The 23,725-nt window shown below is 34.6% G+C and overlaps 2 protein-coding genes across 5 annotated transcripts; both read right to left on the reverse strand.

Moving 5' to 3' along the window:
* Positions 1-200: 200 nt before the first annotated feature.
* On the reverse strand, positions 201-8,130 carry LOC106060422 (uncharacterized). 3 transcript variants are annotated; one of them, XR_008777844.1, is made up of 5 exons: positions 7,161-8,130; positions 4,678-4,752; positions 2,853-3,062; positions 1,993-2,063; positions 201-394 (listed from the first exon to the last, which is right to left on the reverse strand). XR_008777844.1 is itself a non-coding variant. In XM_056028608.1 (5 exons), exons 1-5 carry the CDS (start codon positions 4,990-4,992, stop codon positions 388-390), a joined length of 390 nt encoding a protein of 129 aa, XP_055884583.1. In that variant the 5' UTR covers positions 4,993-5,030; the 3' UTR covers positions 201-387. The 3 variants fall into 3 exon arrangements, 2 of the variants coding, with proteins under 2 accessions (XP_055884583.1, XP_055884584.1); XM_056028608.1 differs by lacking the exon at positions 7,161-8,130 and adding an exon at positions 4,962-5,030 and having other exon boundaries at positions 1,997-2,063; XM_056028609.1 differs by lacking the exon at positions 7,161-8,130 and adding an exon at positions 4,962-5,030.
* Positions 8,131-11,067: 2,937 nt separating this feature from the next.
* Positions 11,068-22,229, reverse strand: LOC129926192 (uncharacterized). 2 transcript variants are annotated; one of them, XM_056028603.1, is made up of 8 exons: positions 22,036-22,227; positions 19,969-20,100; positions 18,846-19,013; positions 17,555-17,746; positions 16,155-16,364; positions 14,528-14,737; positions 13,249-13,383; positions 11,068-12,142 (listed from the first exon to the last, which is right to left on the reverse strand). In XM_056028603.1, the coding sequence occupies exons 1-8, from the start codon at positions 22,106-22,108 to the stop codon at positions 11,943-11,945; spliced, it is 1,320 nt and encodes a 439-aa protein (XP_055884578.1). In that variant the 5' UTR covers positions 22,109-22,227; the 3' UTR covers positions 11,068-11,942. The 2 variants fall into 2 exon arrangements, with proteins under 2 accessions (XP_055884578.1, XP_055884579.1); XM_056028604.1 differs by lacking the exon at positions 18,846-19,013 and having other exon boundaries at positions 22,036-22,229.
* Between the last annotated feature and the right edge of the window lie 1,496 nt (positions 22,230-23,725).

Consider the following 23,725-nt stretch of genomic DNA (forward strand, 5'->3'; position numbering starts at 1 on the left):
GTTTTTAATTGTTTATTGTGTTGACAGGTAAAAGAGATAATTTGCTTATTTCAGGTTAATCCGTGATTGGGTGTCAGAGAAATAACATGTGCAAACGTTTTACCAGACAGAAAAATAAGTTGATAGAAGCTTTGTAGCAATAAAGAGAAAACACAATATTATAAACAATCAAATAATTTTATTAAGAGATATGTATGTATTGTATAAAAGTTAATAAATGATCATTCCACCAGATCTCTTGAACATTATAGCCTGATTGTTGTAAAATATTAAGGCTGAAATATATTTGACGGACACGACTTCGTCTGTCTTGTAGTACGTTAGACCATCAAGGCAACATCCATGAGATATCGATGATTTCATCTTTGTCTTTTTTTCAAATTAAACTTATATACTGAAGACAAAAATAATACTGATAAAGAAATAATATTAATGATAATAAAACATGGTTTAAAAAACTAGTAAAAGTCTACCTCTGGTTACGTAAAGTGAACCCATCTTGAAGCTATATAATCTATGTATAAATTTCCTTATCAATGTAAGAAATTTCAGTGCTTTTTGAAAACATAGAACTGAAAATCCCTAACCCTAAAATGAATAGTATATGCTATAATATTTTAATATAACATTATACCAAACTTATTATCTTATTTTATATAATATGTATGTTAATTTAAAAAAAAAGAAGATAATTAAGTCCTACGTGTCATGCATTCAGTCATGCATATTAACCTATGACCTAAATTCTGCCAAGTCACTGGTTCTCCTGGCTAGATCAGGCAACCCATTCCATGCTCTAATAGCACTAGGGAAGAAGAAGGAGCATTTGTACACATTTGTCCAAGCATATGGAACGAGGAATGTGTATTTATCTTTGTGTCTTTCTGAGTATTTTATTAAATGTAATTTTTGTATTTAAAGATTATGGTTCCATAATTGTTATTATATTAAATTTTTTTCATCAGGGTTTACTCCAGAAATCTTTCCTTTGTTTGGACTAAAACTGGAAGGCAGCAGAGGTTTGAATTTTAAAGTTTTTCTTCTTCTAGGTGGTTAGCCAGCCAAGGTTAACAATCCTCTCCTCCCGGAAAATTACTGATTTATGCATCAGTTTTTTTTTTTTTATTTCACTCTTTTTCTATTAGTGAAAACAGTTCCGCTGGACTTAATATTTGAGGCCAGGAGTTGGTTTTGTTGTCAGAGGCTATATTACGCTGTGGGAGATAGCAGCCCTTTTTTTTTTAGATAGTGGATTGATTACATCCATTTACACTTCTAGCAACGACAAATTTATGGTAGATACGATTGTATGTACTCTGTCAAAGTTTGAGGAGAATAAAATAACCGTATATATGAATTCGGAGGCGAGGTGGCTGAGTGGTTAAGCTTCAACTTCTGAACCTGGGGTCCTGTGTTCGAATCTCGTTAAAGAATGGAATTTGGAATTTCGGGATTTTTAGGGCGCCCCTGAGTCCACCCTACTCTTATGGATATCAGACTTTATTTAGGAGAAGTAAAGGCAGTTGGTCATAATTATTATTATAGCTTTTATATAGCGCTACTTTCGTGCTTATAGAATGCTCAGAGCGCTTTTGGTCCAATCTCATTTTTGGACCAGTTGGGGGGGGGAAGGGGGTATCTAAGAGTTGGTTTTCCCTGCTGCCTTTAGGCGCTCAGTAAACACAACTCTCCCGAGTCGTGGGTCGAACCACAAGCCCCCTTCTAGGTAGCCAAGCCATTGGCACTTGGCCTCTCGACCACATGACACCCTGCTTGTTAACCGTTGGCCATAGAAACAGATGACCTTAACATCATCTGCCCAATAGATTGCAAGGTTTGAAAGAGAAACTTTTTTTTTACTTACATACATGAATTCATAAATCTATTCTGATTTTTTTCTGGACGTAATTTATGAAGATGTTAGTGTTCTCTAATTTTTTTTTGTATTTATATGGACAATTTAAAAGATGTGATTTTTTTAAAAAAGTTTACCTACAAATGTCTTGGCTTAAGAGCTTCATACGTGCGATTGTCAAGTGGTTGATTTTCAAGGCTGCTATAAACTAAAAAAAAGATACAATAAGAAAATTAAAAGTATTTTTCTACCTTTTTCTACACATTGTCATCTGACTTTCGGTAATGTTTAACATTTTCATATTTTTTAATTTCCACTTTTTTTTGGTACAATATCTTTTAGTTTTTTTGTTGTTGTTGTTTTTTTTACCTTTTACTTTCTAATTTAAGTCTATCTGAAATTAAAGTCTGTATTCTGATTTTTAAAAATTCAATATGTGAGAACTACATTATCATCGTCGGACCTTGTCGATAATAGAAAGAGTGAACACTCTGTGGCTTTTTTTCAAGTATAGTTGGAAATATCATCGAAGAAGTACCATTTACAGCCAGGGCAATAAACACAAATGTGTATCAAATCTTACTAAATGTAGATAATTTGTATTCAAACAAACGATTGGCATATTTGCTTTATTTATTTATTTTATTTTAAGGTACATTTTGCCTATATACACGGCATGGAGACTGTTATACGATTTATTTTTATATATATATTTAATAATCTATTTAATTAAACCCATTATGGAACATTCCAGAATATGAGATTCTGAAAGACATTAATGCTATGTCGCAAATAAAACTGTCATGATTCTGATACATTGTTAAGTATGGTACCATATTAAAAACAAAAATCATAATCATAAAAAGACCTGATGACCAGAGCTTGATAAAGAGAAGTACTTCTGTTAGAGAATACATTTGAAGGTTGAAAAAAAAAGTGTATATTTCTATTGGTTATCTACAGAGAAAAAAAAAAACTTGAAAAAAATAAACAGTACCATTATTAATGTCTCTTTGCCCCTTCTCTTTCAATTCTACAGGCGAAGTATTTCTTCTCTCAGATTCTAAGTCTTTTGAATTCACATAAACGTTCAAAACTGGTGGATGTGATACGAGCGAGTCTTGAATTTTTCTGGTATCTAGGTATTTTAGTCGTTTGTGATTTCCTTTTATCGTACTGCGTTTATTATCTGCCTTAGAGTTTAAATCTGAAAGACAAACAAAGAAAAATAAAATAAATATTACAAAATACTACGTTTTAAAAACAAAATTTGTGACTGAGGAGGAGTGGTAGGGCTATACACACCTCTTGAAATTGAAACCGTTATTAACTGCGGTGGGAATACATACATATTTTTCAATATTACAGACAGAAACGAATAAAGAGAGATGGTCAATAGATGATATATAGTGCACCAAAGTGTCCAACAAAATAAAGGATAATCGAAGAAGTTTTTATCTGCATTTTTAGGCTATTTACGCCTCTCTTTCGCTGTCCTTCTGGATGTTCGGGCTGACAGGATATTAAAGCTTCTTAAAAAAAGGAATGTGATTTACCTTTTGGTTTCCATACATAATTAAATGGTATTTTCTTTTAAAATTCTTGTGATTACTAACAAAATTTAAACTTCATACTTTTATTAGAATATAACAGAAAAAAAAAATGAAAGGAGGAGAGGGGGGGGGGGCATGCGCATGCGTGATAGCTTAATGACGTAAACAGCCTAGTCACCGATCCTAGTTAACTTGTGTCCCGAGTGTGGACATTCACATTTCGAGATTTAGTTTTGAACTTTGAACTTATCTGGACACATTTAATGTTGTTGTTTTTTTTCATTTAAGTAATTATTTAACGATATTATTATATTGTTACGAATCTCATTATCGAGGCTCTCTGCAAACTGCACCATACACCACCAACTTAAAGAACTGGACAAGTCAGGGCTCCAAAATAACGTAAAGGTTTAATGTCCATAAATAACAGCCAATACTGTACTATTGGCAGCACGTAAAACAGTACAAATAGCTCTGCGATAACAAATATCTCTCCAATAACACCGTTCCGCCGTATCAAGTCTTGCACTGGTCTCTCCGTCTCGTTCCGGGCTTGCAATGGGTTCAACAGTTCGGGACTGACTTCACACACTTGGGCTCGTTGTGTCGGACTCGATCACAGACCAAGATCAAGACGCCGTTCGTCTCAACTGTACTTGACAGTACTCCGCACTGAACCGTCGTAATGCTCCGTACAGAACCACACCGTTGAACTGTGCTGTAGTCGACCGTGTTCTGAATTCCTGTCGTGAACCCGCTTTCTGAACTGTCTTGACTGCGTCACCTCCGCTCTTTATATAGGGTCCCTACTGGCCTTCTAGAACTAGACAGAACGCCGCTCGACGTTTCTAGGTGGTCAGATGACTACAACTCTCGTGACGCTAATGAGCTCTGTTCAAGACGGCGATTCTTCCCGAACCCTCTTGTTGACACTCGTCTCGGCCGATCGTCGTAACTCGTCACGGTTGACCGCTCGTCTAGCGCTGGCATAAGGCGATTTGCGTTGGCTGACTACACTAACACCACTACCCCCATCTGTGCCACCACCAGGTTTATAACAATATTTTTTTCTTATTATTGTAGACATGAATTAATTTCCTTCTCTGGCTCTCATGTCTACTAAACCTTGTCGGCTGAGTTTTAAGGTGATGACTCATATCTTCCTTTGCCAGTCATCACTATCTCATTGGCTATGATACTTTTTTAAAATATGGTATGTACTTCTTTAAGATATGATATATAAAATGCTGTTAAAAATGAAATTTTTACCTTTCTCTTTTGCACTGAACGGTAACTGGTGGTAAGTTTGTTCTTCTACCGAAGGTACTTCAACCTTATTATAGACTGAAAAATAAGATCATCAATGTAGAAACTCAAATAAATGATATGCTAAATTAGTATATTTAAAATCTTTATATGTTCCCTTTAAAACTGAAAGAGTCAAACGCATTATTGTCTTTTATAATGGAATGCTATAATATTGCTATAACTTAGCAATTAACCTCAACGAAAGTACTATAAAACAGAACGTTTAATAATAAATTATAAAGTACATCTAGAGGCAAACTTAGAATCACATCTCATGCCTTCTTGTTTACATCGCTAATCATCGGCCATCTTCCTTCTTCTGTTCTCTGTCGTGTCCTCTGGTACACAATGTCGCGCCAAATGACAGTGCGCAATGTAGAGTCATAACACTGCCCCCTCCTTAGTTATGTTCGTCCCGAACATGACCAGATTTTCGACAGGGCTGAAGAATCGTCAGTGAAGATGAAGTTCTGTCAAGAAAGTTATAGTCCCACTGGAGGCCAGGTCATAAACACACTGTCATTTTCAGCCATCTCCAGAGGGTAGGCCTTTCTACACATGTCCATTAACCACATTATCAGTGTCCAGTTTCTGCTGAAATTGATTCATCTTTTACTCTGCTTTGTGAAGGCAGACGTACACACGTTGGTCAAGTCCAGACCTGTTGATGGTTTTTCTGGTATTTGCATTGTTCATTCGAGGTGCCGCCCGTACAGTTCTTATTAAATTTCTGTCTGCAGTTAGTACTGGTAGCCAAACAGGAGTATTGGACACAGACCCAACGTTGTCTGATTTGGTCATGTCCATTGAAGCACTCATATCAAGGACATCGAAAGCAATAGTTTCACTCTGCTTATAGGTCACTCCTCTTGTTTCTTCATCTAGCGTTTTCTTTTCGGGTCTGCGCTTATCGTTGAAAACGTTGCCACTTTCTTTATCTTGAAAGCTAGACGCATCTGATTTGTCATTATGATCATCGACGGCGCTGCCACCACCAACACTTTCCTTGTAACTACCCGTATAGCCACAACAATGATTGGTTGATGTTTCAATCTCCGCTCTTCTAGGATGTAGCTGGCCTTCCAGTTTGTTTCACTTCAGTTTGTCCCTTTTATGATACTTGTTTACTGACAGATTAGACCATTTTGGTATGGTCGTATGTTCGATTCGTTTCACCTGAATGCCTTCCACACCATCATCAAGCAATGGGAACTCTATGTGTCCATATTGTACAGTTCCCTTCCAATGTTTAGAGATAAACCGAATTCCTGCATAAAATCCAGACCAAGGATGCAATCGTCGACAACATTGGCGATCAGAAAATCATGACTAAATGGTTGACTTCCTATTTCAAAATTAAGCCGTACCTGTCCTAATATAGGTAACAGTTCGCCACCTGCCGTTTTAAGAGTGTAGCCATTCACTCGTATTATTTCTGTTTGTATTCATTTTCATTTTCAATATATCTTGGTCTTTTTTACTTATACATTATATATTGTTGAGAAAAGCATTGGGACTTATCAGATAATTTCAAACCATGTGGATGGGACTTTTAAAGTCAATCAGATTAACCTGATCCCAAATTAAAAATGATAGAGAACATACCTTATTATATTTATTTTAAATACTATCTTTTATTTTTTTTAAATAGTCTACTGAGTTGATAATGAAGATCAATTTCAAGACAAGTTTATAATAATCGGGCATAGGCTTTTTTGGAGTAATTTGTGTTAAACTTTTAGACAAAAACCATTGAAGTCTTAATTTATATAACAAATTAATATCTAGTGTTTTCCACATTCATCATATAATTTTTATCAATGATGTTAATCAATATATATTCAATAGGTTCTTCTTAGTCGTATTTGCCTCGATTACATATTACACTTATCTTCTTTCGTCTTTGACAAAACACAATTTGAAACATCTTTAGTATCAACTTTTTACTTAACACATTTAAGTTCTACAAAACATGCCCACTTAGACAGTCGTAATTCAACATACTTCACACTTGAAAGAACAAGACTAAATGATTTAGATTTATGGCAAAAAAAAAATAATAATAATCTGAGACATTTACATTTTTAATAAACTAGTTCGAATCAACTGTTCACGGATGGCTGCCTGGTCGTGCGGTTTGCGTGCTGGACTGTCGTTCAGATTTATCGATGGTCCAGGGTTCAAACCCTGCCCGCTCCCATCCCCCGTCGTCCTGCGGGAGGTTTGGACTAGGAAGTAATTATCTTCAACTCTGAAGGAACATCCGAAAAATGTAAAACATTTTACAAACATTTTAACTCATTGCCTAAAACAGTTCAAATCATTCTACTGATTGCCTAGGCAATTTGTTTCGTACTTTGCCTGACGTTTTTTTCTGATTGTATAAACTACCTTTGACGGTAACATCTATAATGCAGACATACGCCCACATAACAGAAGCTTACTTTCTTCCGGATGATGGTCTTTATAAGAATAAGGTCAGCAGGGTCTGAAATCATCCCCCCGTGTACGACGTGGATCTCTAGGTCAACGCTCGGAGTTGGTAGCGAAGTTTCATTGAACATTACTTGACTTTGGAAGTTCGATCCATGCAAGTGAAACTAAAAAAAAAAACGAACAATAATTATGTAAATGTAATTTAAAAACAAGTACAATATAAAGATACCTATTATACAAAAGTACATAATGGAAATAACTTTACACTAACAGCCATATATCTCAAAATTGTAATATTTACTTCTCTTTTGTATATTAAGCTACATTAGTTAATAGCCACTTACTAATTAATTGCCTTTTTATTTTGAATTGAATCAATATTTATTTAGAATAATGAATAGTGTACTTTTTCAACTTCACCCGAGACCAGGAAGTGGGAGAAATTATTCGTACAAAAATAAACAGACAGATGGAGTGAGCTGAAATAAGTTTTCTAAAAATAAATCACATAAGTGTGTGCTAGAAATGTATAAAATTACCTTCAAAGTGTAATAAAAAGAAAAGAAAATCGATTGTGTAAAGTTGTCTTGGGAAGTACCGTCTCATGCCGATATATCATGTAGGATTGTTTGAATTGAGAATGCCACTTACAACAGCAAGGGATAGTTTAATAAACATAAAAGTTCTATGCACTAATAACCTGGAACTACATTCTAAAAGATGCAAATCCTATTGGAAAGATTATCACACCTCTCTTGGACAATGTTCGTAGACCTAAAACAATCAATGTGCTTAGTCAGTTTTTTTTTTTTGTTTTTTTTAAGAAAAGCTCAATACATTGCATAAACACAATGACAATAATTGATCATAAAGTAAGTTAAGATGACTATTATGGAAAAAAAAAAGAAATAATTAAATAAAGCAAAGGGTGCACTATCTAATCAGTGTGAAACAATTATTTGAAATGAACAGTTGTAATTAAATCAAAGGGAGGTTACCAATATAATAACGACTGGGACTAATTACAGGGATAGGGCCAAATTATTTATACACAGTAAATCTAATCAAACGGAAGAAAGGGAGATAAAAAAGGTCAATGATACATGTTTATATGAAATAAATTTGCCCTTACTTTTCTGAAGTCTGTACCATGAAGAAATTCTATACATATTGTTAATGAAATATATTTAAAAAGTCAAATGTTATGACTTAATATGGTTAAATTCAATTTAATAATATCTGCAAGCATAATATAATATAAATATATACAAACTAATAACTGTTTCATTTCCTTGCTAAGGGGAGCATACCTATATGAAGATTTCTTATTACATGCATTAGGCATAACATCATCTGCCTAATAACTAATTCACTATTTCTTTGATAGTTCGAAAAATTAATTGATAAATTTTAAAGAAGATAATTTCTAATTTTAGTCACAATCGAATGTGCTGGCCATGATGTATAAAACGCTCATCAAAAGAATAAGAAAATAAATTGACTCCAATTATGTACAAACTAATTCTCTCTTTCATAATAGAGAACCAATTTTATCAAAAATTAGTAGAAAATAATGGATGGTCATTTCTCAAGGGTCAAAAAACATTGCCCAATAAATTAAATATAATTATAATAAGAAAAATGTACTTACAGTTTCTAAATATAAACACGAAAGACTTAAACACTGGATTAAAAAAAATGAAAAAAAAAAAAAACAGTGCCAGAGAAAACGTGTTTGTCTAGAGCCAAGCTTGTCAGCGACCTGATGTGAAATATTATCAGAATTAGCTCTTGAGAGGAGCTTGAGAAATGTCCAGGAAATAGCTCCAGGTTAATTAGTGGCGCAGTAGCTGAGCGGTAAAGAGCTTGACTTCCGAACAAGGGGTCCTGGGTTCGAATCCTGGTGAAGACTAGGATCTTTATTTTCGGGAATATGTACATTAGTTGGGGAAAAGTAAAGGCGGTAGGTCATTGTGCTGGCCACATGACATCCTGGTTAATCCTTGTTAACCGTAGGTCACAGAAACAGATGACATTTACATCATCTGCCCTATAGACCACCAGGTCTGAAAGGGATACTTAGTAAAAGTAAAGATGGGTAGACCATTTTTTCTAAGTCCAGAGAGAGGTTAAACACGAAGTGACCAGGGGACTCGGAAATGAGAGATATAACGTCATAAGACATCTTAGGGAATAAGGCATCAGCTTGAGAAGAGAGCAAGAGAGCATAGGCAGAGAGAGAGAGAGAGAGAGAGAGAGAGAGCTTAGAGAGAGGTTAGGGAAAGGGAGCTTCGGGAGAGAGATTAATGCAAGAAAGTGAGGAAGAGAGCTGAGTTAAATAGCGCTGAGGGAGATAGAGAGCTGACGGAAAAAAACATTATAGGATAGAGCGCTAAGAGAGGAAGACCTGGAAGGGAATGAGCGGTAATAAATGAGTAATTAAATGTTCTGATTGTAATGAAGGGAAGGAGAAGCTATGCCAATGTTCGTTTAAGTGAAACGCTTTAAAACATTGATCTCATAATGGCGAAGAGATAATATGAACATTAATGTTGCTGTTGACTTTGAATGATTCTGAATGCAAGCTTAACGTCTGTCACATTTACTAGTGGAAAGCCTTAAAAACAACAGCAGACGTATTTGTAAATCCAAATAATGGGAAAAAGTATACGCTTTTTTTAATAATTACTAATTTTTCCCTGGCGTTTTCAATATTGTTATCGCCCTTCTAATACCACTGTAATAAAGCATCAAAAAAGACACTCACACACTCTGTGTCCCACAAACACACATTGTTAAAAGCTCCTTGCTCAAGTAGATAAATTAAAACGTCCTAATTACTAGGGCATAATTAATGTAGTTTTAGTCTGGACATCATAATAGTAGTTATGAAGCTGATACAGTGGTGACAAATTGGTTTTGCAGTGAATTGTTAAAAGCAGTGTCTAATAATGGTAGCCTATCAGGGCTTATATTTTCTTTTGGGGGGGGGGGACCTTAAAAAACGATGTAATATTTGTGAAAATGGAGCTTGTGAATTTTACTTCAATATTCTGCATGTCCTAGCTTTTATATCTATATGTTACGGCTATATTCCGAAATCAGTCAATTCCCAATCTGGCCAGCCATTTCGAGAACAGCCATTATCAGTTCATAATTACCGGTCAATATGCGGAATATAGCATTGTAACCAGACAGTTTGGGAAATAGCTAGTGATGATCTGTACAAGTCTACAGATTATTGTTGTTGTTTCCTTTTCCTTTTTAATACCTTAATGCTAATTACATTCCTATCTAAATATTGTACTAGCAAATCTGTTAAATTACTTTATTAAAAGAAATGATCAATTTTCATCATTGATTGTTGCAAAAAGCTGATCTTAAATCACATTTGTGAAATACTTTGCAGTTTTTCATTTTTAAATCTGCACTAATTTGTTGAGCACTTGCACTTGTGTAATTGTATCGAGTGTAGCCTTCAGTTATTTTAGAGACGCGACGGTACCACGTATGTATAAGAAATATTAATTTCTGCACTAATATAATTATAATTAACTTTATTAAACAGCGGTTATCGCAAAGGCTCTGCACATTTTAGCTCTAACATGTATGACGTTGACATAAAAACAAACAAACAAACAAAAAACACAATCCATTTTTTCCAATATATAATAGTTAAGGTATATATAGTATGCATTCTCCCTCATCGTCCCTAAAAAATATACAAATGTTTTGAATTGATGAATACCAATTGCGAGGTTTGATACCTTAGACTAAGTCGCTTTATTTTCTTGTTGGGCATTATTGAAACCCGCCTAACATTAAAACGTTAAAGCCATAACAATAATTAAACAAAAAGCCTAAAGTCAAAACCAAATGGACAAAAAAAAAACAAACTTTTGTTCTAAAAATGCATTTAAACAGTCATACTTACAAAACAAAGAGACACCTAAGTTGAAACATTTCTCAAAACACACAATGAAGGAAGATGTGTATAGCCAAAACATTTTAGCACCGAAATATCCGACTCCAAAGCCGAGGAGTAATACTCATAATGAAGCAGCTGTCATAGTAATAAAATGTCACTCAGAAGAGGGAGGCAGTGCCTACTGAAAGTATCGTCACAACGAAGCCAGATGATATTCCTCCAGAACATAGAATAGCACTGACATGGGACTACATGTCCCGCCCATCGAAGTTGAAGAAGTTTAACTTTTTGGTGTGGCGTATCTATAGGGTCCAGGACTCTGATGCATATAAAAATGACCTGAGAACTACAGCACTGTAGACTTTCAGTTTTGTGTACGGGGAAAAGCGCTCCCAGTGAAGTCCATACAAGCGTTATAAAGACACTCTTCACTAAATAGTCTTGTATATGCATAATCGGGTATTGACCTGGGATTACCGCCATTTTATCAGCCAAAGAATAATAATCACTATTAATTTCATTTAAATTGGGAATCGGTCGTAGTCCTCGGGTTTTAGCAGGTTTTTTTTTTTATTTTAAGGACAAAAAATATAATTCATCATCTTACTTTAAACTTTAATTTAAATTAAATGTGTAATGAGCTTACTTTGATATTTAATTACACGCCATCTTTTTTCAAATATTCTAAAGACAAATAAACAAGGGGAAAATAAAGAAATTGTGGTTAAAAGAAAATATGGCTGGACATGTCAGAATGGGCCGAAGCCTCATTGTTAAGGACAAGTGGAAGGATTTGATAATGCAAACAGTCACAACACAAGAACGAAGTAAGTCAATGGACTTTTGATAATAAACAAATGCACTATATTGAACGTAAATTACTACATAAATAAAAGACCAATAAAAACATCATGGTTTGCAGGATCCTACCTGAAGTGTAATGCGGGAGATCAATGTAATCAAAAAAATCACAGACTCCAGTTACACTGTCACACAATGAAAGAAAACATTGATTGCTGCATGTCTTAGTGCAGTTTAAACCCCAGGTTCCTGGTTCACATTCTAGAGAGATACAAAATGCATATCAATCTAATACAGTGTTTCCCAAAATTTATCGGAAGACTTAGCACATTCCGAATATTTAGCGGAACGCATTGCTTCATTTTGAGAGATTAATGCACGTGCAGGTCTGCTAGTTAATTATTCCAGCAGTTCGTGGAACACCTATTCAGGCCTCACAAAGAACTAGTGTTCCGCGGAAAACAGTTGTAAATACATTAATGGAACTTCTATAATTACAAGTAGTGAGTATGTATGAGCGGTTTTCACATTTTATATTTGGTAGTAATATGTTGGTTTATCTGAGAAGCCTGTTTTCACAATCTAATTTTTTTTTTTTTTTGACAAAATAAATGAAATATGAAAATAACGATCTCCATGTTTGGCATAGATCTAAATCCAATCTACTAGATCAGTAATACCCGAACTATACCGCTTGTATAAACTATATTAAAGTATCTCGAAAAGTTGAGTTTTGTTCTTCACTTTCTCTCTTTAATGTGGAATGCACATACACATCCGCTGATATTATTGTTTTATTTTGTTTTTTTTAAATCGACAATCGGAGAAAATGCTTTTCTTAACTGTAATTATATAGATCTTTCTGATTGGGCCTTTGTATAATAAGGCTTGTCTTCGAGTCCGAGGATTAATGAGGAATGCAGATTTTTTTCGGAACTACGACCCAGCTGTGACCTACATATTTCGACACATCAGCTCAGACCTAACCATTATTCATTTTTTAAAAAGTATTGGTTAATTATTAAACCTATGTAATTGTTCCTTTTCTCTTGGAGTTGCTCCTGTAAATCTACACCAACACGTGTGATATACTGCTACATATCAACTGAAGAGAGTCAGAGAGTGTTGGACTAACTCATAATAATGAAACATAAACAAGAGCTTAGGGGTCGAAGTCTAAAGGTAGCTTAATTAAAGAACAAGATGGACGAAAAAACGTGTGGTTGGTTTAGATCAGGCAGGCTTTCCAAACTTTAGGTCCATGTTTAAAAAAAAAAAAAACAACCTCGGTGAATAATTTGAAGAAGAAAAAAATGGACAATGCAATTAAAAAATATATATAATGAATGTTTGTTTTCATAATTTACCTTGTGTACACTTGGGTGGGTCACTATATCCAAAGCAACCATTACTGCACAGTCCATCATCAAAACGGCACAAGTCTGGGCATTTTTCATTACAAGTGTTTGTACACTGTACACCCCAGGTTCCTTCTCTACATTCTTAAATTAGTCAGGTATATATATATATACACACACATATGTATTATCATTATAGGGAGTAATCCGTTATCTAGATATTGTGAAGATTAATTATAAAAATTCGTTAAAGTTTTGATTTCACATTCCATCTAGTTAATGTGCACATTAACGGCTTCAGTACCATTAGCAGTTTTGGTTATAGAGATATTTCGTCCATACATTATTTTTTGTTACTAAATGAGTGCATAGTTGGTGAAGTGCAAATAGTCTACTGAATTTAAACATAGTAATAAATGAATAATTAAGGTAACAATAATAAGTATAGCTTTAATATGGCGCAACTTTCATGCTTATAGGTTTAATCTTATTTGTGGAGCTGAGATTAACTCCGATTGGTTACAAGGCAGGGAGACCTAGGTCTCCCGTAGTGTCCTGGTAATGAACTCTACTGTTCGGCGTAGTGCCTCATAGCTTCCGTACAAATTTAGTGTACTACTGGATACGTCTCCCCGCAACTCGCGGAGCTGCGGACACTCTTGCAAGACGTGCACCACCGTCTCTTCTGATTCCCCGCAGTGTCGGCAACGGGTATCAAAATTTGTCCGGAACCGGGCAAAGTAAGCACCAATGGGGCAGTGTCCCGTGCACCACTGCACTATTATCGATTGTTCCGACCTTTTTAGCCTCCACCACGGGTCCTCCTGATTTGGGTGGCGCTTGTGCTGCCAGACTCCCATGTACTTGTGGACCAGTTTGGGTAAGTTGGGGGGGGGGGGGGGGAATCTCGGAGAACGTTTTTTTCCTTGCTGCCTTAAGGCACTCAGTAAACAATATTCTGCTCGAGTCGGGTGTTGAACCTCGAGCCCCCTTTATAAGTAGTAAAGCCAAGTTCAAAAGCGTACTTAGACTCTCGACCACCAAACATAAAATGATTTCCGCAATTGACATTTAGGATATATATTAACAATGGAAACGTTAATTTTGACATACCTGTAAAAACAAAAAACCAGTATGATAATTACTTATTGAGGAATAGAGACAAAAAAAAAAGAATAGAAAGTGCTAAACAAAAAAAAAAAAAAAAAACTGCAAAATAAAAATATAGATGAAAAAAAGTTTACAAAAAAAAAACAAGAAAATCTTTTATTTGAAAAAAGTCCCTCACCGGTGATAGCTTCTACTTCACAGAGTAAAAGTGCAAGGTTTTTATAGGTAGATGCGTTGGTCACTAAGAAAGTAAACGCTTTTGTTAGTGTATCAGTCCTTGTAACAACACCATAATAGCTATAATAGTAATTCACATGAAAATAATTGAATGTGTCGTATATGTGTCTGTAGTTGTTGAATCTTTGAAGCGTGAGATATCTTGTTTCCCCTGAAATTGAAATAATAATAATAATACTATGCTTACATAAAAATACGGAATTAAAGTGAATGATTTTTTACATGACTAATTCATTTCAATTTTTAGACTCTAATTAGAAATCGAAAAGATGAGTAATGATCAGCATATGTAAACAACAAGCTTTTAATGAGCAAAAATCGCATGTCATTTTAGGATATAGAAGTATAAATTATCCTAAATGGGGTTGCATTTCTCATTGATAGGATGGCTGAAGCAGAGGGAGGCTACCCGAACCTTGTTTCTGAATTCATGACGTCTCAACCAGTGTGAAATACTAATAAGTAAAGTAAAGTTCCCCTTTCAGACCGTGGTCTATATGGCAGATAATGTAAAGATCATCTGTTTCTGCGGCCTACGGTTAACGAGGGTGTCATGTGGACTCAGAGGCCCCCGAAGATCCCGAAATTAAAAATCACAGTCTTCACCAGGATTCGAACCCCGGTCCCCGGTTCGGAAGCCAAGCGCTTTACCACTCAGCCACCGCGCCTCCTGTGAAATACTAATACTTAATACTAAAAACTAATTCGACAGAAGGTATTCATTATGAACATCACAATAGTAAAGAAGACAACGTAATGAAGATTAGAGCTCGAACATAGTTCATAAGTCACACAGTTGTCTCTGTTTATTATACTCCATTCACAATTATACTGCAAGAGGCAAAATAGTTAAACTTATTGTACCCTAAAATACTTTGGTTAATTTTTATGACTACGTAGCGTTAAAGTGTAAATAAAGAACATGACTTAGGTCTGAAAGGAAAAAAGGTTGCAATGAGGCATCAAGAGTTACTGAGTTAAAGTGATGTGGAGTTTGTAAAATGACTTGAAGTTTAGTAGTTTTCCTAGTCAGTTGTTGAAATAAGTTATTAAGATTATTCTAACAAGTCACGTTTGCAGTTCCTGTTAATTTAAATTAAAAATTAATTAAAAATAACTGTGTCTGAGGATTTCTTTTTTTTTTATAGTACAATTAAATTAAATATTTAAATTTCTAAACAAAAACATTCATATTTTTTCTATTTGCTATTGAATCATAGAATAAAAACCAACTTTCTAATATAAACTTCGCATGTAATGTGGAAATCTTATATTTCTTGTAATGCATTGTTATTTGTAATAAATAGAAGATTTATTTTTTTGTATTTAAAAAATATTACTATTGTATAGAATTACTTTTTATTTCTTTTGTAGAATAAATTGGTCGCTGTTATTTTTACTTGTGTGACACTTTGCACCAACAGACTTAAATTTCCCATTGGCTTTTAATATATATTTAACAAAAAAAAATATATCTTTAGAAAAAATGTGATTTACAAGATCCACATTTTATTTGACTCTTTTATTAAAATTAATTTTTAAATGTAATTTAAAGATAATATTCTTACCAAGAACATCATTAAAATAAAAATAATACTGCTTGAGAATAAATGAAGAGATCAATACAATCTCCCAGTAAGCCGCAGCATTTCTTGTGTCATTTTCGTTACAGGTATAAACTCCATCTGAAGCTTGAGGATACTGTGGTAGGTTTGTGTCAATTTGACTTATACTTGAATTACTATAATGGACATTCTGTTTTGTCGCCACATTCTGACCTAACAATATAAAAAGTGAATTGACTAGTATGTATAAAATAATAATTTTTTTTACAAAGATGGTCAACAGAGGTGACCCCACAATGTATTAGTTTTTAGTACCACGTTTAACGTGCACGGAATACTGACTGTCTCGCGTTTTGTTTACTATCTCAATGTGTATAAGAAGAGAAAAAAAAGTGGATTACTTGTTATATTTTACTTGGAACAAATATATACTTCTAAAGATTACACTTGGACACTAATTCTAAATCTTGACTTCTTCCTTAATTCTCGAAACTATGTTTTAATAAAGCTAAAAAACAAATTAGAACAAAATATGTTTTTTTTAAATCTCACTTTTTTTATTTAATATCTATAAGCATAATGTACTATCGATTACAGTGTAGCCATTACGTGTGTTTCATCTAAATAGCAAGCTTTTCATATATATTTTACTAATTGTTACAAATTGCAAGTATACAAAGTTCACCCGATGACACTGCAGTGAATTTAGAACAACGCTTTAGGAATAATCCTAAGAAAAACTAGACAAGATTCTTCTATTGCTCTTTAGCACACACTTCATTGTCTTCCTGGGAAAGCAAGAATTAACTACAATACTACTACACTTTGTTTTCAGTGTATTTCCAACAAAAAATGCCGTTGTACCTTAGTGACTGATCACTCCAATAATCCCATAGAGATCCCTGCGCTCAATGCATTAAATGCTTTTATTGGTGCAACATTTCTCATTTCTCACTCAAAAGTTTTTTGTGCACGGATCAAAGGCTTGGAACTTCATCCCTATTGGACGCAGGCATATTACATGCAACACTACATTGAGAATTATCTATTTAAAAGTTTTTAAGATTATTTTATCTTTTTAGCTCTCAAAGCAAGGTAGTAGCTAGTATATATCCAATGCTCTATAGCTTTTTTTTAGGTGTTCTATCCCGCTTTGCCTAATACGAGTGAAAGGATCCACAAGCGGATAACAACTGTGTCTGGGGCTAATTATGTAGTTCGCCGTAGGGACTGTTTAGCAACGAGAAGTACTGCATTCCTCCTTTTTCTTTGGGCAAAAGGACAGGTCTTACGTATTATTTTATAAATAAATCCATGTTTGAAGATTGAATTATTTTCACACTTTACACATTTACTCTTCTATTACTTTTCAATAATGATTTCATATATGTATGAAGACTTACCTTCAATGACCCAAAGAGAGCAAAGTCGTTGGATTGCTTTACCCTCAAGTATAATGTAGTTTATAAAATAATCATCTACCGAAATGTGAATGTCTACAACATTATCTTGGAATAAAATTCTTTCCACTGATGCTGCATTTACAGTTACTGAGTTATTGTCCAGAAAAGAGATTTCTAAATCGTATAATAAATCTGTAGATATAAACAAGCTAAATTTTTAATTAGTTATATCTTCTTTTTTAATGTCTATAAACATAAGTTATTTTTCTATAGAACTATCTAATTAACTAAAAATATTTATTAAAACAAGTTCGATAGTTTAACACCATAGCTGCAATAAAAATCTACTGGACGTGAGCTTCGGTTTTTCCTGACTGGAGCAACACTTAAGAAACTTTCTATTCACATCTGTATGTACTATAAAATTTAGAACCAATAAAATAATAAAAAAAAAAAAACAAGATTACAAAGAGTTTGTGTTATCTAATTCACCCATGGATCAGCAATAATCAATCCGTGGTCGTTTCTATCGTTTAATGTAATTACATTACAATGACGCGTAATCAATAATAAAACTATTCTAGCTCTGGATCCAGAACTCTAGATTTAGAATTCTTTTCTTATCTAGTTTCTGAGATCTAAACGGGACGGACGGACAGACACAGAAAGCTAATAGCGACTTTTCCCCTTACAGGAGCCTCTAAAGAAGCAGCAGCTCTACAGATTTCTTAAAAGGTAGTCGTTTTCTTATTGCTCATATTTGTCTTTAAAAAAATATATTTAAAATGAACTCGGGAAATAATATCCCCTATGCGTCATTAACAAATTATTCACCTGGTACTGATTAGACATATTTGGCACTAAAGAATATTTACATTTGTAATACTACTGTGTAATGCGGTTAACCTAAAGCTATTTATTTATTTAACCTGTCAATATTTACAATAATATATTTTTAGTATATTTTTTTTAGTCAAACTATTGAAATAAATGATTCGCGATAAACACTTATACTGAACACACATAAATACTGGACAGATTTGACCTCTGAGGCAATGTCCAACCTAGTTGTCGTCAAACACGTTAAAATATTCTGCAATCTTTACGAATTATACAAAAAAAAAAATATTATGACGAATGTGGTAAAACAAAGCAAACTTTCACTAAATCCACTTTCAATGTGCCTAGGTCTACGGTTACCTGTTAAATTTTACATCACAAAAAAATCTGAACTTATTTAAGAAATATGTTTAAATTTAAAACTTTGTCACTAATCATTCCACATTTTTACCTGGTTTCTGTATAAACAATCGAATCCATGGGTTATAATATATACGAGTTAAATTTATACAAATCGGTTCAGCCTCGATTCCAATGCACGTTGTCTCATTATTGTCATTTAATATAGTTGTGAGATCAATTTGGGATTGATAGGTTTTTACCTTGTAATGAATAAGACCTGAGTAACAAAATGTATGTATTTTAGATATATACGAAGATAGATAAGAATATTTAAGGTTACAGAGAGAGAGAGAGAGAGAGGCAAAAATTAATAAACAAAAACAAAAAACTTTTCAAGGGGAACAACAGAAAATCACTGCTATATGTCTCAATAATGCAAGAATAAGTTCCCTTTTCATATATACAATAAAATTAATTTATTACCACTAATTTGTAGGGTTTTTTTTTCATGTATTTTCATCAACTAAATGTTTGAATGGGAATTGGGAGGAAAAAATATATACAAAACGTAATAAACGGCTTCCGAAATTATGTTCTCAGCTTTGAATCTCGATAAAGACTGGGATTTTTAATTTCGGGATTTTTAACATTCCCATGACTCTTCCCAGCTCTGTAGGGTACATGATTATAGTTGCGAAAATTAAAAGCCGTTGATCGCTGTGCTTGCCACATGACACTACCTTTAGCCGTCAGCAATAGAAACAGATGACATTTACACCATCTGCCCAATAGATCGCTAGGTCTGAATTGGGAATTTTGTTTCAGATCAAATTGTTGGCAATATATACTGTCTGTGACTATTTTTAGTGGTGAGGGAGGGGGCGGAGTCTGTGTGGTTAAGCACTTGGCTTCCGAACCTCGGGTCCTGTGCTCAAACCTCGTCGAAGACTGGGATTTTGATTTCGGGTGTCTTAGGACACCAATGAGTTGACCCAAGACAAATGGGTACCTGACTTTAGTTGTGGAAAGTAAAGTCGTTGTGCTGGCCACAAGAAACCATGCTTGTTAACAGTTGGCTAAAGAAACAGATGATCTTAACATCATCTGATAGATGAACTTTACTTTTTTTAAAGGCTTATTCTCTATTGATCAATTCTGATGTTAATAGAAATAACTTTTTTTAAAAATTCTTTTAAATATTTTTGGCCAATACCATGTTACTTAACACTTACGATATTGACACTTGTAACCAAACCAACCAACGTTGCAAAGACCAAGACATTCACCTTCAGAGGTACATGATTCTTGACAGCGACATTTGTATCGACATTCAGGTCCAAACCAACCTTCTTCACATTTATTGGCTAAAAAATATTCCGAAAAGCAGAATTATAATATTCCTCCTTTCTAAAATATGTTTTATTTAATATTAGTGTATTATTGAAAGTTTTGGACCTATCCTTGTGACAAGTGAAATAGTTTGTGCAATACGCAGCTTGTTGTGTAGTGGCTGTAGTGTATCTTATCTTATCGTATATGTTACAGACGTTACTTCAAAAACGATGATTACGTCCTACACGTCATGCATTTATTCATGCATATTAACCAATGACGTAAGCTCCGTCAAGTCACTGGTTTTCCTGGCTACCCCAGGCAACCCATTCCATGCTGTAATAGCGCTAGGAAAGAAGGAGTATTTGTAAATATTTGTCCTAGCATATGGAACGAGGACTGTGCCTTTATCTTTGTGTCTTTCTGAGCATTTTATTAAATTTTGTTTTTGAATTTGAAGATTATGTGAGTGAGTGAGTGAGTGAGTGAGAGAGAGAGAGAGAGAGAGAGAGAGAGAGAGATGGATAGATAGATAGATAGATATAGATATAGATATAGATGTATATGTGCATATATATCAGTTGTTGTGAGACATTGTTCTTGTAGTACTAATGAATCAACTCATAGAAGGATTAGCAGGTGAACAGCTAGAATCAGCTGTGTAGAACGTGTAAGACTGTAGCTCAGTAAGTCTGCCTCTAGCTTGTAAAGAGACCACGCTTGCTCTTGTGAGGTTACCGTCGGTTACGAAATTTTAAATGGGAAAGCTATAGGTATTTTGTAGTTGGCAGTAAACACTGGTTTTTTGAAAATTGGTACTGGATACTGAACAGTAGGCACAGCGCAGAAGCAGTAGCAGGGCAGTAGCAGCTGGGCACTGACCGCTGGTCACTAGGCGGTTGGCAATACTATATTCTCCCGACTAAGGTAAAATTTCATGTGGTAAAATTTGACCAAAAATAATATATGGGGCCAGTTCATTGTATGATTGAATACAGACAGCACGAATACAGGAATATTTACTTGTACTTAAAAGAATTGAAATATAGAATCTCATATAGGAACGATCAATGCATAGTTGACAATATCCTAGTATGCAATTATTGCGAAATGCTTTGTATTTCTTTATTTTACAGTAAATGTGTAATTTTTAAAGGCTTTTCTAAGACTAAGTTGAAATCTTTGATTTTCATATAACTTTACAAAATTTTATTAGCTGTTTGATTTATACAAGAAATAAAATGACATTTTTTTAGTGGGTACCAAGTCATAGAGGCAACACCATTGCAGACTCCTTGGCCCACAAGGGAGGGCACCCCCCCCCCACACACACACACACACAGAGCAGGCTGTGAGTTTTTATCATGCTCTCGCTACAATCCCCCCAAAAAAAATAGAAATGGAAAAGTGGTTTAAGTGATGAGACAAGTTTCAAAATGTCAGCGGAGTCTGGAAGCGCACAAGGCTCCCCTTGGTGCAGGTTGTCTTGGCCAGAGCAAGCAATTATAGAATAGTGCAGGGCAGGCCAATGTTCAGTTTGCTAATTTTTCCCAAGACTATGGACAAACATTGACTCACTGTGCCCCTGCTGGAGTTTGATGATGGTAAAAAATAATTTTAAATAAAGTTTTATAGGTCTACTTACTCTTAATTTCATATTATATGAGGGCGTTGCTGAGCACTAAGACACATACGTATTGGGTTTGATTCTTAGTGAAGAAAGGGATTCTAGTTTTTAAAATACCATTTAATCCATGTAACTCTAACAAGAAACGGATATACGTTGTGAAAAAAAAAATTTGAAGAGGTTGGTCGTTGTGCTTGCTACAGGACACCTTGTCAATTGTCAGCCTATTTCAAAATATTTCTCGTGACTATGTAAAAAAAAAATTAAGTTTCAAATTATTGCCTTGATTAAGACAAACACGTCAAATTTAAATTATTATAATACGAAAAAAGAAACTCACCTGACATATTATTTGCCAAACAAATACTTACACAAACCAAAAGAACAATGCTAGCATTATAATGCCGTATCATTTTTCTTTTTGCATTTAAATACAATGAAACAAATAACTTTGAACAGCAAGTAAAAATGTTAATGTTACAAATGCATAAGTGAAATGATGGCTATAGAACAAGGAAGTGTATATCATTTGATTGGGTGTTATCAGGATACGATCAGTTTTACAACAGTGCCGTGAGAAGCATGCAATTCACTCCATTTTTTAAATTGTTATTAGATATCCCATCTTTCAAGCTTATAGCATGCTCAGTGCGGCTATAGTCCACTCACTTGTTGTTGCCACATTTATAAAAACAATCATGTAACTTCAGCGTAAGAAAGAAAAAGACATAATAACAGTATGGTTGGCTTTAATCCTTGTATGGAGATAGAAAACACACAATACTGCCACCTCCACATAATAAATAAATAAACAATAAATACTTTTAAAAAAAGGATCGTTTTCATCGAAATATAAACAGTATGTAGCCTGAGAAAAAAAATTAACGGCCATGGCTTAGCCAAAATAAGAAAGTTTTTCACGTTTAAGGGCAGAGTCTTGAGAGAGTACTTTTTTCTGAAACCATGATCCAAAAAGACAACTATTTTTTAATAATACTCTATGAGATGTCCACAAGGTTCGAGATGAGCCTTAGATTTTATCCCGTGGCCAGGATGAGGAATTGGGCTCTTCCTCGACCCCTCTGTCTGGATGCCCCTATAAACTAGATAATCATGTATTCACTTCAGTTAATTCTTAGGACACGGTGTACCTTAAGCCACGATATACATTCCCTCAACCCATGCGAGGCCGAAGGCCGAGCCCACAGGGGGGCACTCCATATACTTATGATGTGCCATTTCGTTCCGTGGGAGGACCATCACCGCCCGTATTGCCCCTGCTGGTGAACGGAGCATTGGGTTTGGGCGGTTTAGTAAGTCTTTCTCAAATCCTCACCACTTGCAAGTACACTCACTAGAGCATATCTGTTATAGCTCACTGGTAGCCATGTTTGCTCTCGTTCTTCGCCTTTCCGCTTCCCCGGGAGGATATTTCCACGAAGGCGCCAAGCTGAAGGGACGGGAGCATATCCTCCGTCTTTGGTACTTGTGTGACATTACAATTTTTAACTTTTCTTTGGCTTCTAAGCTTAATATCAAAACATTTAATATATTCTATGTTTCCTTTCTGACGGGCCCAGTCCTACACACAATGTTATATACTATTTTTTTATTGTTATAATGACACCCCGTCAACCTTCAATGCATCGCGCCTCCCCATAACTTTTTAGTTCTTGAATTCTAGATACATATCCTTTAGTTAATTTTATTATTTGATTTGCATCCTTAAATCATGTGACAAGAAATGCATCGTAATAGGCATCGCACATCACACTTTTCCTGTGTAAGGTAACCAAAAATGCCTTTAAGAAAAGCAATTGTCTTCCCATATTTACTCACATTACATTTTTTCTGTGGTCACTCTATCCCAGTGTTTCCCGAACTTGGGCATGCGTACCCCTTCAATAATTTTCGTAATTCTAACTACCACTCGCCCCCCCCCCCCCCCAAAAAAAAAATTTTCGAAAATAATAATCGAAAAAATATATAAAAATAATATATATATATAAAAGAACAACGCTGGCAGAAGA

This window comes from Biomphalaria glabrata, chromosome 5 (genome assembly GCF_947242115.1).
Source record: "Biomphalaria glabrata chromosome 5, xgBioGlab47.1, whole genome shotgun sequence".
Lineage (NCBI taxonomy): Eukaryota > Metazoa > Mollusca > Gastropoda > Planorbidae > Biomphalaria > Biomphalaria glabrata.